Genomic DNA, 12,260 nt, shown 5'->3' on the forward strand with positions numbered 1-12,260 from the left:
ACATGCACATTTGTGGCCTGCTGGAGGTCATTTTGCAGGGCTCTGGCAGTGCTCCTCCTGCTCCTCCTTGCACAAAGGCGGAGGTAGCGGTCCTGCTGCTGGGTTGTTGCCCTCCTACGGCCTCCTCCACGTTTCCTGATGTACTGGCCTGTCTCCTGGTAGCACCTCCATGCTCTGGACACTACGCTGACAGACACAGCAAACCTTCTTGCCACAGCTCGCATTGATGTGCCATCCTGGATGAGCTGCACTACCTGAGCCACTTGTGTGGGTTGTAGACTCCGTCTCATGCTACCACTAGAGTGAAAGCACCGCCAGCATTCAAAAGTGACCAAAACATCAGCCAGGAAGCATAGGAACTGAGAAGTGGTCCGTGGTCACCACCTGCAGAACCACTCCTTTATTGGGGGTGTCTTGCTTATTGCCTATAATTTCCACCTGTTGTCTATTCCATTTGCACAACAGCATGTGAAATGTATTGTCAATCAGTGTTGCTTCCTAAGTGGACAGTTTGATTTCACAGAAGTGTGATTGACTTGAAGTTACATTGTGTTGTTTAAGTGTTCCCTTTATTTTTTTGAGCAGTGTATAATACCGTTGTGTGCTAAGTATCAATTGTAGTTATTCAACAGTTATAAAGTGTGTTTTAGTTGTCTACCGTTCTGTTTGTAAGACTGCATGGAGATGCAACAATGGCATTGAGAACAGCAGGAAGTGTGTTGATGGTGTTTATCTGGTCTGAGACAGGTATGGTCTCATTCATAACCTTTCAGTAACCATCCTTTTCCTATCCTTTGCTATTCAATCTATAGACATTTCTAAACAATTCTAACAATTCACAATAAGTTGCTTCTCAATGTTCATTTGGTGTAAATTATTCATTTCCTTGTTAATATTTAGATTTGCTCTTCACACCTCACATACAGTATATGCTTGTGGTTTCCATTCGCTCATCTCTCCACAACTGTGGAACAAATTGGGTGTGGGCCACGGGCTTCTTTAATGGTTCTTTAGTTGCCCTGTGATGTGTGACTGTGTTGCAGTGGTTCTGGGTCAGAATGGCTGAAGGGTGACTTACAACACTCAGAATATCTGTGCCTTGAAGAGGTCAACAGTGAATCTGACCTGCTCTTACACGTATCCCAGAGGTCATACCGTCACAGAGACATCATGGTTCTATAGATGGTCTGTTGTGAAACCTCAGAATGATGATCGTGTGGAGTACTATGGGGACAGAGTGAATGACTGCACCCTGAGAATCACAGACCTGAGAGAGATCGACTCAGCTGAGTACTGGTTCACATTCGAGACTCAGATCCTACAAGGTCATGTCTTTCAAAGTGTGAGAAGTGAGAGCTATTCTGGCAGTCCTGGAGTCAGGCTGTCCGTCACAGGTACACTATTTTGTAATGCTTTATCAGTTACATTCAAGTCTTTGTAAATCTGTTTTAATTTGACATTATACAGTCCATTAGGAATGACAGTCTGTATATAATATGGACGTCTTGTTTCATTTGATTGCAATGGTTGTTGGGTAAGTTGATAAGGTTAAGTTTGTTTTTAATCACAGGCCTGAAGGCAAAATTTCAAACTATAGTGACAGAGGGACAGACTGTGACACTGACCTGCAGCACCACCTGTACTCTGACTGACAACCCCAACCCCACCTACATCTGGAACAAGAACAGACAACGTCTCACAAACCCAAAGACCAAAAATAACTAGCTGTACCTAGACCCAGTCAGCAGTGAGGATACAGGCAGATACTCCTGCACTGTAAACGGCCATGAGAATCCCCCCTCTGCTGAAGAGACTCTCACTGTCAGATGTGAGTACAATAAATATATATATAATCTAACTGTAATTTAATTATAGTCTTATACACTGCTCAAAAAAATAAAGAGAACACTAAAATAACACATCCTAGATCTGAATGAATGAAATAATCTTATTAAATACTTTTATATTTACATAGTTGAATATGCTGACAACAAAATTACACAAAAATAATCAATGGAAATCCAATTTATCAACCCATGGAGGTCTGGATTTGGAGTCACACTCAAAATTAAAGTGGAAAACCACACTACAGGCTGATCCAACTCTGATGTAATGTCCTTAAAACAAGTCAAAATGAGGCTCAGTAGTGTGTGTGGCCTCCACGTGCCTGTATGACCTCCCTACAACGCCTGGGCATGCTCCTGATGAGGTGGCGGATGGTCTCCTGAGGGATCTCCTCCCAGACCTGGACTAAAGCATCCGCCAACTCCAGGACAGTCTGTGGTGCAACGTGGCGTTGGTGGATGGAGCGAGACATGATGTCCCAGATGTGCCCAATTGGATTCAGGTCTGGGGAACGGGCGGGCCAGTCCATAGCATCAATGCCTTCCTCTTGCAGGAACTGCTGACACACTCCAGCCACATGAGGTCTAGCATTGTCTTGCATTAGGAGGAACCCAGGGCCAACCGCACCAGCATATGGTCTCACAAGGGGTCTGAGGATCTCATCTCGGTACCTAATGGCAGTCAGGCTACCTCTGGCGAGCACATGGAGGGCTGTGCGGCCCCCCAAAGAAATGCCACCCCACACCATGACTGACCCACCGCCAAACCGGTCATGCTGGAGGATGTTGCAGGAAGCAGAACGTTCTCCACGGCGTCTCCAGAGTGTCACGTCTGTCACATGTGCTCAGTGTGAACCTGCTTTCATCTGTGAAGAGCACAGGGCGCCAGTGGCGAATTTGCCAATCTTGGTGTTCTCTGGCAAATGCCAAACGTCCTGCACGGTGTTGGGCTGTAAGCACAACCCCCACCTGTGGACGTCGGGCCCTCATACCACACTCATGGAGTCTGTTTCTGACCGTTTGAGCAGACACATGCACATTTGTGGCCTGCTGGAGGTCATTTTGCAGGGCTCTGGCAGTGCTCCTCCTTGCACAAAGGCGGAGGTAGCGGTCCTGCTGCTGGGTTGTTGCCCTCCTACGGCCTCTTCCATGTCTCCTGATGTACTGGCCTGTCTCCTGGTAGCGCCTCCATGCTCTGGACACTACGCTGACAGACACAGCAAACCTTCTTGCCACAGCTCGCATTGATGTGCCATCCTGGATGAGCTGCACTACCTGAGCCACTTGTGTGGGTTGTAGACTCCGTCTCATGCTACCACTAGAGTGAAAGCACCGCCAGCATTCAAAAGTGACCAAAACATCAGCCAGGAAGCAGAGGAACTGAGAAGTGGTCTGTGGTTATCACCTGCAGAACCACTCCTTTATTGGGGGTGTCTTGCTAATTGCCTATAAGTTCCACCTGTTGACTATTCCATTTGCACAACAGCATGTGAAATGTATTGTCAATCAGTGTTGCTTCCTAAGTGGACAGTTTGATTTCACAGAAGTGTGATTGACTTGGAGTTACATTGTGTTGTTTAAGTGTTCCCTTTATTTTTTTGAGCAGTATATTTTGGGTACACTGTGTGTTCATTTGTATGTCATTCCCAACACTAGATGGCCCAAAGAGAGTGTCAGTATCAGTCAGTCCTTCTGGTAAAATAGTGGAGGGCAGTTCAGTGACTGACCTGCAGCAGTGATGCCAACCCACCTGTGGACAAATACACCTGGTACAAGAAGAATGTAAACTCACCAAAAGCATCAGGGCAGAGTTATAGCATCACTAACATCAGCTCTGAGGACAGTGGAGAATACTACTGTGGGGCTGAGAATACAATTGGAGCCCAGATATCTACACCTCAATTGATCATTGTAGCCAGTAAGATGTGTTTTTATTTTAAATTTCAAGTTACACTATCAGATAACATTCATATCACTCTTTATGCTTTAGGGAAACAAGCTTCTGTGAAGAATGCATCTGTAGGAATCATAGTGGTTGTTCTGGTTCTCATCCTCTGTCTCTCTGTCCTCATGTGGTTCAGGTCAGTGTGAATAATTTACCTCTCCTTTTTACATTCTGTTTTTTATAATTGATCTTGATTGATTTGAATTGATTCATTCATTCATCTGTTCATTCATTCTTTCATTAACAAAACAGGAAGAAGGCCTCCAAATCCATCTCCGACACAAGAGACAGAAGAGAGACAGTAGAGAATGGACAGGTGAGTGTTGGAATCAGTTGACTGAGAACTACAGTGGTCTGTGAAGAGATGGATTCAATGACTGTGGTATTACTTTATTTTTCAACCCTCATGTTGTCTGTCCTCTCTCCTCATCAGCAAGACTCTAGTCCTGTGTATGACAACGTCTCAGGCATGGCCATGACCCATACTGCAGCACCGACAGTGGACACAGACAACCAGGATCACGTTCACTACGCCAGCATCCAACACAGAAACCAGGAAGTGCCTGAATACTCCACTGCCCAACCGTCTCAACCCCAAAAACAGGAGGAGGATGTCCAGTACGCTGCTGTGAAATATAACCACAACAGTGCTGTTGACATGCCAGTAGAGACCACTGTGGTACAGTCCACTGGAAACACCAGGTTTTAGTGTAGCTGGTGAGACATACAAAAGTAAAGAGAAATAAGCCAATTGTTATGGACGAATTATAGGGATATTTTCCAACTATTCTTCTTGTATAATATGTTTGCTCCAAAAATGCATTTCTTGTAAAGACTTTCACTGACGTTTTGGTTATTGAAGACAGGACGTCAGCTCTGCATCCCAATTTTAGTCCCTCAGTACTTCTAGTTGGTGTCAACCTCAGACATCACATTATTCTGTTTCACACTGTCAGTAGGTCCCCTGCCAAACCTCTCTCTCTTCACCTTGTATCACTTGATAATATATTATACTGAACCATACCATGTTCTAGTTTATTAGATATTTTTGCAATATGAACGCTTGCTTCTGAATATCATTTAAAAAATGTCCATTTGGTGTGTGGTTTCATATATTTTGTTTTGTTCAGCATTGCTGATTCCATATAAATGTTTTAATAAAGACTGTTTAAAAAAGTATAGTTGAGTACGTAGAGGAGACCAGGATATGTTGTTGGCCTGGGTCCCAATACTCAATGTTATAGTCATGGTCCTGAGAATAAAACAGGTTTAAAACAATCAACTGAGAAACACGTGTCTTACAGCGCTACACATCTGCTATAAGTGCTTTTTTTTTCAATTGAAGTATCAGGATTAGTTATTCACCAGTTATAAAGTATGTTTTAGTTGTTTATCTTCATGGCACTAAGACTGCAGGGTGGGAGATGCAACAACGGCCTTGAGAACAGCAGGAAGCGTGTTGGTGGTCCTTCTCTGAATGAGGCAGGTATGGCCTCATTCATAATGTTTCAGTAAACATTTTTCTCCTATGCTTTGCTATTCAATCTATAGACATTTTTAATAAAGGACAGTTGTTTCTCTATTTTTCTGGCGTGTTCACATTTAAGAGCTGTTCTTCACAGATGCACTAGTGGTTTCCATAACTCTCTCAGCAACTGTAAAACTAACTGAGTCAGAGGGATGCTTGTCTGTGGTTACTTTTCTCACTCAACTCTGCAACTACGGTACTCAAGTGTGGACAAACTCTACTGTCAGTATGAGCTGACAGGTTTGTGCTTAATTTAATGTCCTTATATTGTGTGTTTTTGTTTCAGTGGTACTGGGTCAGGATGGCTATAGTGTGACTTACACTACTCAGAGTAACTTTACCGTGAAGGGGTCAACAGTGGATCTATCCTGCTCTTACACACATCCCAGAGGTCACACAGTCATAAAAGCATCATGGTCCTATAGATGGTCTGGTGTGAAACCTGAGAATGGTGGTCATTCAGAGTACTATGGGGATAGAGTGAGTCACTCCACCCTGAGAATCACAAACCTGAGAGAAAGTGACCGAGTACTTTCACCTGGTGACATTTGAGGTTCAAATACAAGGATATTTCATTTCAAGCTCCACTATATGATAATGTGTATTCATATCATCCACCGTTTTTGTTGAACCTTTAGGGAAACAGACCTCAGTAATGACTTCAGCTGTAGGAATCACAGATTCTCATACTCCGTCTCTCTGGATTCACGTGGTTCAGGTGAGAATCTAAGACTTTCATTTCACGTTATCATTTGGATTTAATAACTTGATTCTTCATTCATTTGTTCACGTATAAAACAGGAAGAAGGCCTCCAAATCCAACTCTGCACAAGACACACAGCAGACAATGGACAGGAGGGTTAAGATCATATAGTATTTGATTAATTAAAGCTCCGGCAGCACTACACCTCCACACATGGTGACATTGATTTACTCCATCACTACACCCTGGATACACCTCCACCTCCACACCTGGTAACATTCATTTACTACATCACTACACCCTGGTTACACCTCCACCTCCACACCTGGTGACATTCATTTACTCCATCACTACACCCTGGTTACACCTCTACCTCCACACCTGGTGACATTCATTTACTCCATCACTACACCCTGGTTACACCTCCACCTCCACACCTGGTGACATTCATTTACTCCATCACTACACCCTGGATACACCTCCACCTCCACACCAGGTGACATTAATTTACTACATCACTACACCCTGGTTACACCTCCACACCTGGTGACATTCATTTACTCCATCACTACACCCTGGTTACACCTCCACACCTGGTGACATTCATTTACTACATCACTACACCCTGGTTACACCTCCACACCTGGTGACATTCATTTACTACATCACTACACCCTGGTTACACCTCCACACCTGGTGACATTCATTTACTACATCACTACACCCTGGTTACACCTCCACCACACCTGGTGACATTCATTTACTCCATCACTACACCCTGGTTACACCGCCACCACACCTGGTGACATTCATTTACTCCATCACTACACCCTGGTTACACCTCCACCTCAACACCTGGTGACATTCATTTACTCCATCACTACACCCTGGTTACACCGCCACCACACCTGGTGACATTCATTTACTCCATCACTACACCCTGGTTACACCTCCACCTCAACACCTGGTGACATTAATTTACTCCATCACTACACCCTGGTTACACCTCCACCTCCACACCTGGTGACATTCATTTACTCCATCACTACACCCTGGTTACACCTCCACCTCCACACCTGGTGACATTCATTTACTACATCACTACACCCTGGTTACACCTCCACACCTGGTGACATTCATTTACTCCATCACTACACCCTGGTTACACCTCCACCACACCTGGTGACATTCATTTACTCCATCACTACACCCTGGTTACACCTCCACCTCCACACCTGGTGACATTCATTTACTACATCACTACACCCTGGTTACACCTCCACACCTGGTGACATTCATTTACTCCATCACTACAACCTGGTTACACCTCCACTTCCACACCTGGTGACATTCATTTACTCCATCACTACACCCTGGATACACCTCCACCTCCACACCAGGTGACATTAATTTACTACATCACTACACCCTGGTTACACCTCCACACCTGGTGACATTCATTTACTCCATCACTACACCCTGGTTACACCTCCACACCTGGTGACATTCATTTACTACATCACTACACCCTGGTTACACCTCCACACCTGGTGACATTCATTTACTACATCACTACACCCTGGTTACACCTCCACACCTGGTGACATTCATTTACTACATCACTACACCCTGGTTACACCTCCACACCTGGTGACATTCATTTACTACATCACTACACCCTGGTTACACCTCCACACCTGGTGACATTCATTTACTCCATCACTACACCCTGGTTACACCTCCACACCTGGTGACATTCATTTACTACATCACTACACCCTGGATACACCTCCACCTCCACACCTGGTGACATTCATTTACTACATCACTACACCCTGGTTACACCTCCACACCTGGTGACATTCATTTACTACATCACTACACCCTAGTTACACCTGATGAATGTTCTCCAAGCCTCCCTCTGCCGTCGATGCCATAGACGTGCACAAAAGTTGCGATGGATGGAGGTTAATGACTCTTTTGCCTAGGTAACACTATAGTGGCCTGGAAATATGATGACATTGAGAAAGTAGGCAAATGTTTAGTAGTGTTAGGTTCTAATTTTTTTTGTAAATAACTCAACGAACAATAAAGTAGCTTAACCAAGTTTAATTCTTCCCAAAGGGTCGATACAGCTACATTCAGACATCACATGTTTCCACCACCACAAGTATATATACTCCAATTTAAACACTCCTCCTTCTCTCCAATCCTTACATATTTTATGGTCCGACAGGAAGACGAAGTGATAGGATAATAAACCATTGTTTCTCCCTTAAGGGAAACTGACCTGAACTCAGCCCCCTTGAGACCTAATCCAAAGATCTCCACCCGTCTCCCCTAACACATTCCACAGCCATCTGTCTCCTACAGATAACCATTCAACTTTGTATAAGACGTACATATCAGTTTTGGCATCATATAGTGCTAAATGTCAGGGGGGTGTAGAGTTCATGGTGAATGCTGATTAATGCATCATTTCTAAGGCATATTCCTGTGGTACCAAGTACTGAGGAACATGAGTATAGATGTACTGTAAGAGGATGGCCGTTAGTGTTAATGTTAGGCCTCCACCTCAGCGGCATCCTCAGTGAAGAAGGCTTTCACCTCCTTTCCCCTGGAGACGTGCTTGATGCACTCCATCTCCCCACCGTAGTTACTGGGATTCTGGAAGTGAATCTCCAGGTAGTCCCGCAGGTCCTCCTCATCCAGGATGTATTCTATATCGTTCAGGAGGATGGTGCGCTTTGGAGTGCCACAGAACGTCTGGAATAACAGAGTGGAGAAAAGTTCCACTGTTAATCTCGGAACACAACCAGAACCAAGTCTGGATTTCTGTTAGCATTCTGTCACAGGAGACTACAACACAGTAGATAGGCATGTGTTAAAGTCCTGCTCCAACAGAGACTATATAACCCAATAAAGTAGCATGTGGTGCCTGAGTGGGCAATGCTTTTGACATACATAAATAAATGCCTGGCGAAAGATTAGTGAATATTATTTATCTTACCAGAAACTTCTTCAGTTGGTAACTGTAACCGAGGCCAACGTTCACTTCACGGTCGACATCCACACTGTACTTCCTTTTCATGACCAGACTCTCTGCCACTTGAATAGTAGACAAAAATTATATTTTGTGTAAACTCTTCTCTGCTTAACCATATTGAATACTGCACTCACAAATCAAATCAAATTTTATTTGTCACATACACATGGTTAGCAGATGTTAATGCGAGTGTAGCGAAATGCTTGTGCTTCTAGTTCCGACCATGCAGTAATATCTAACAAGTAATCTAACAATTTCACAACTACCTTATACACACAAGTGTAAAGGAATGAATAAGAATATGTACATAAAAATATATGAATTAGCAATGGCCGAACGGCATAGGCAAGATGCAGTAGATGGTATAGAGTACAGTATATACATATGAGATGAGTAATGTAGGGTATGTAAACATTATATAAAGTGGCATTGTTTAAAGTGGCTAGTGATACATTTATTACATCAATCTTTCCATTATTAAAGTGGCTAGAGATGAGTCAGCATGTTGGCAGCAGCCACTCAATGTTAGTGATGGCTGTTTAACAGTCTGATGGCCTTGAGATAGAAGCTGTTTTTCAGTCTCTCGGTCCCCGTTTTGATGCACCTGTACTGACCTCGCCTTCTGGATGATTTTTTTGTTGACATTGAGTGTGAGGTTATTTTCCTGACACCACACTCCGAGGGCCCTCACCTCCTCCCTGTAGGCCCTCTCGTTGTTGTTGGTAATCAAGCCTACCACTGTAGTGCCGTCTGCAAACTTGATGATTGAGTTGGAGGTGTGCATGGCCACGCAGTCATGGGTGAACAGGGAGTACAGGAGAGGGCTGAGAACACACCCTTGTGGGGCCCCAGTGTTGAGGATCAGCGGGGTGGAGATGTTGTTTCCTACACTCACCACCTGGGGGGCGGCCCGTCAGGAAGTCCAGGACCCAGTTGCACAGGGCGGGGTTGAGACCCAGGGTCTCGAGCTTAATGACGAGTTTGGAGGGTAGTTTGGTGTTGAATGCTGAACTGTAGTCGATGAACAGCATTCTTACATAGGTATTCCTCTTGTCCAGATGGGTTAGGGCAGTGTGCAGTGTGAGTGAACACGCACACACACACACACACACACACACACACTAATTATTAATAGAATAGATCTACTGTACCTCCAGTGTTGAGGAAGGTGATTTTTCCTTTCCCAGAGTGCATGTCATAGTCCATCCTCTCCCCTCTCCTCCCCCTCAACTGGGCTTGGAGAAGCTAATCTCCAGACAATTTCTCATTTGCTCCTCACATCAAGGTGCACCTGCACAGCGACAGCCACAAACCTTGTTCACAGTGTGCCACCTTGTCAACAGTACAGCACTTAATCAGCCATAATATAAGTAACGGTGGACAAGTGCCAGGCGAATGGCATCATTTTCTTGAACGTACCCCTAACTCCTAACTCAAAGTAAATTGGAACATGCCTTTACACTTTGCAGTAAAGATGGTTATTCCCTAGCCTAGCACACACACAGAGAGTCCTTGGTAAATGAAATCATTATCAGGTGTAGGAGATTGTCTTTTAAGGGCCACTAAACACACCGATTGGCATGTGTGTTTTTCTGTTGCTCATTAGAAAAACGAGATTTCAGTCTTGGAGGTGTGTTTCATCCCCGTTTGGTTATTGACGTTTGTCCCCCATGAGACACTGTAGGCACGGAAGCCTATTTCACTTCCTCAAAATAACCATAATGATGTTTTTGCCAAGGATGTTTTAGTTTTACATCTAACTAAGGTGTTTGGTGCATTATTTCTCAAGTAAGAAAATGTGCAACGTTTTGTCTTATGAAAACAAAGTTAGAGGTGCTGGGCAGGTGTGTCTCACTGTCTATGCTATTGGATAGGACAATCACCGCAGCTGTTCACCCCATGTTAATGGGCAAATGGACATCATCAAATCAAAACCCAACCTTCATTTACACGTTGTGACGCACAGATGTTCCAAACTCCGTTTTGGAAGACACTGACTTTATGACAAAATGTAACCTATTTACACTTTGTAGTCAATTTTGACAGTAGAATAACTGTTTCTGACTCGAATCGATGCCACATAGTCCATTTTCAAAGGGATTTGTTGCTTTTTAAAGGCAGTCACTCTTTAATGTCTTCAAGGTACTTAATTATAACATTAATTGTGTGAACTACTGTACCTCAAACTTGACAGAAGGGTCCAGTGTAAGGCTTTTAGGCTTCACATACACCTTGTCTTTGTCACAGGACACAGTGCACTTGGCCATCTTCAGGATCTGGGCTGCCACTAGAGAAAAAAGGGGAATCCCAGTATTTCACATACAATGAACATAGATAACTCTGGAATAGGATCAAATCTGATTTGTACAGTACATTACTATACATGAATTTGTCCTTTATCAAGCCACAAAAGTAAGTGATCTATCCTATTATATATCAAAGGCTAATCCAAAATGAGAAGACATGGTCCCTTTGTCTGTTCATATCTGGCCGTCCTGATTCCTGTACCTTTTTCCTTGATGCACTGACCGCTGTCATCGCTGCCCTCGTTCTCCTTACTGGTAAACTTCACTTTCTTCTCAGGGATCTGGGTATAGATCTGAAGCCAGCAGAGTCAATACTGTGAGTGTTTGTTTCTTTTTAGTCCCCTCATATTAAGTTCATATCAAAGCAATCTGTTGTTACAGCCTGCCAGTCAAAATGACAGAGGGGTGGACATTCTGAACCTTGTTTGAGGTCAGTAGGTCACATGACCAAGGAGCTATTGAAATTAGAAACATTGAAAAATTGTGTGAGATGAAAATAGACAAACTAAAGGGTCTGCAATGTGTAGGCCTGCTGAGTGTACATTCTGAACCTTGTTTGAAGTCATTAGGTCACATGACCAAGGAGCTATTGAAATGTTGAATTTTAAAACATTTATGTAAAAACGTGTGAGATGAAAATGGACAAACTAAAGGCTGTGCAATGTGTAGGCCCACTTAGTGGACATTCTGAACCTTGTTTGAAGTCAGTAGGGCACATGACCAAGGAGCTATTGAAATTTGAAAGTTTGGAAAATTAATGTAAAAACGTGTGAGATTAAAATGGATAAACCAAGGGGTGTGCAATATAGAAGGGTAGTCAGTGGACATTCTGAACCTTGTTTGAGTCAAATAGGTCACATGACCAAGGAGCTATTGAAATTCGAATGT

General features: G+C 43.7%; 1 protein-coding gene and 1 long non-coding RNA gene across 3 annotated transcripts; one reads left to right on the forward strand and one right to left on the reverse strand.

Moving 5' to 3' along the window:
* Positions 1-436: 436 nt before the first annotated feature.
* LOC123730550 (uncharacterized) lies at positions 437-5,196 on the forward strand. 2 transcript variants are annotated; one of them, XR_006762020.1, is made up of 6 exons: positions 437-747; positions 1,044-1,394; positions 1,571-1,828; positions 3,835-3,925; positions 4,042-4,105; positions 4,223-5,195. It is a non-coding gene; the product is annotated as an uncharacterized lncRNA (long non-coding RNA). The 2 variants fall into 2 exon arrangements; XR_006762019.1 differs by having other exon boundaries at positions 439-1,394; positions 4,223-5,196.
* Positions 5,197-8,133: 2,937 nt separating this feature from the next.
* LOC106586315 (interferon-induced 35 kDa protein homolog) lies at positions 8,134-11,951 on the reverse strand. The gene is made up of 5 exons (XM_014173484.2): positions 11,575-11,951; positions 11,247-11,353; positions 10,218-10,357; positions 9,031-9,128; positions 8,134-8,786 (listed from the first exon to the last, which is right to left on the reverse strand). Exons 3-5 carry the CDS (start codon positions 10,270-10,272, stop codon positions 8,583-8,585), a joined length of 357 nt encoding a protein of 118 aa, XP_014028959.1. The 5' UTR covers positions 10,273-10,357; positions 11,247-11,353; positions 11,575-11,951; the 3' UTR covers positions 8,134-8,582.
* Between the last annotated feature and the right edge of the window lie 309 nt (positions 11,952-12,260).

This window comes from Salmo salar, chromosome ssa25 (assembly GCF_905237065.1).
Source record: "Salmo salar chromosome ssa25, Ssal_v3.1, whole genome shotgun sequence".
In the NCBI taxonomy this organism is placed as follows: domain Eukaryota; kingdom Metazoa; phylum Chordata; class Actinopteri; order Salmoniformes; family Salmonidae; genus Salmo; species Salmo salar.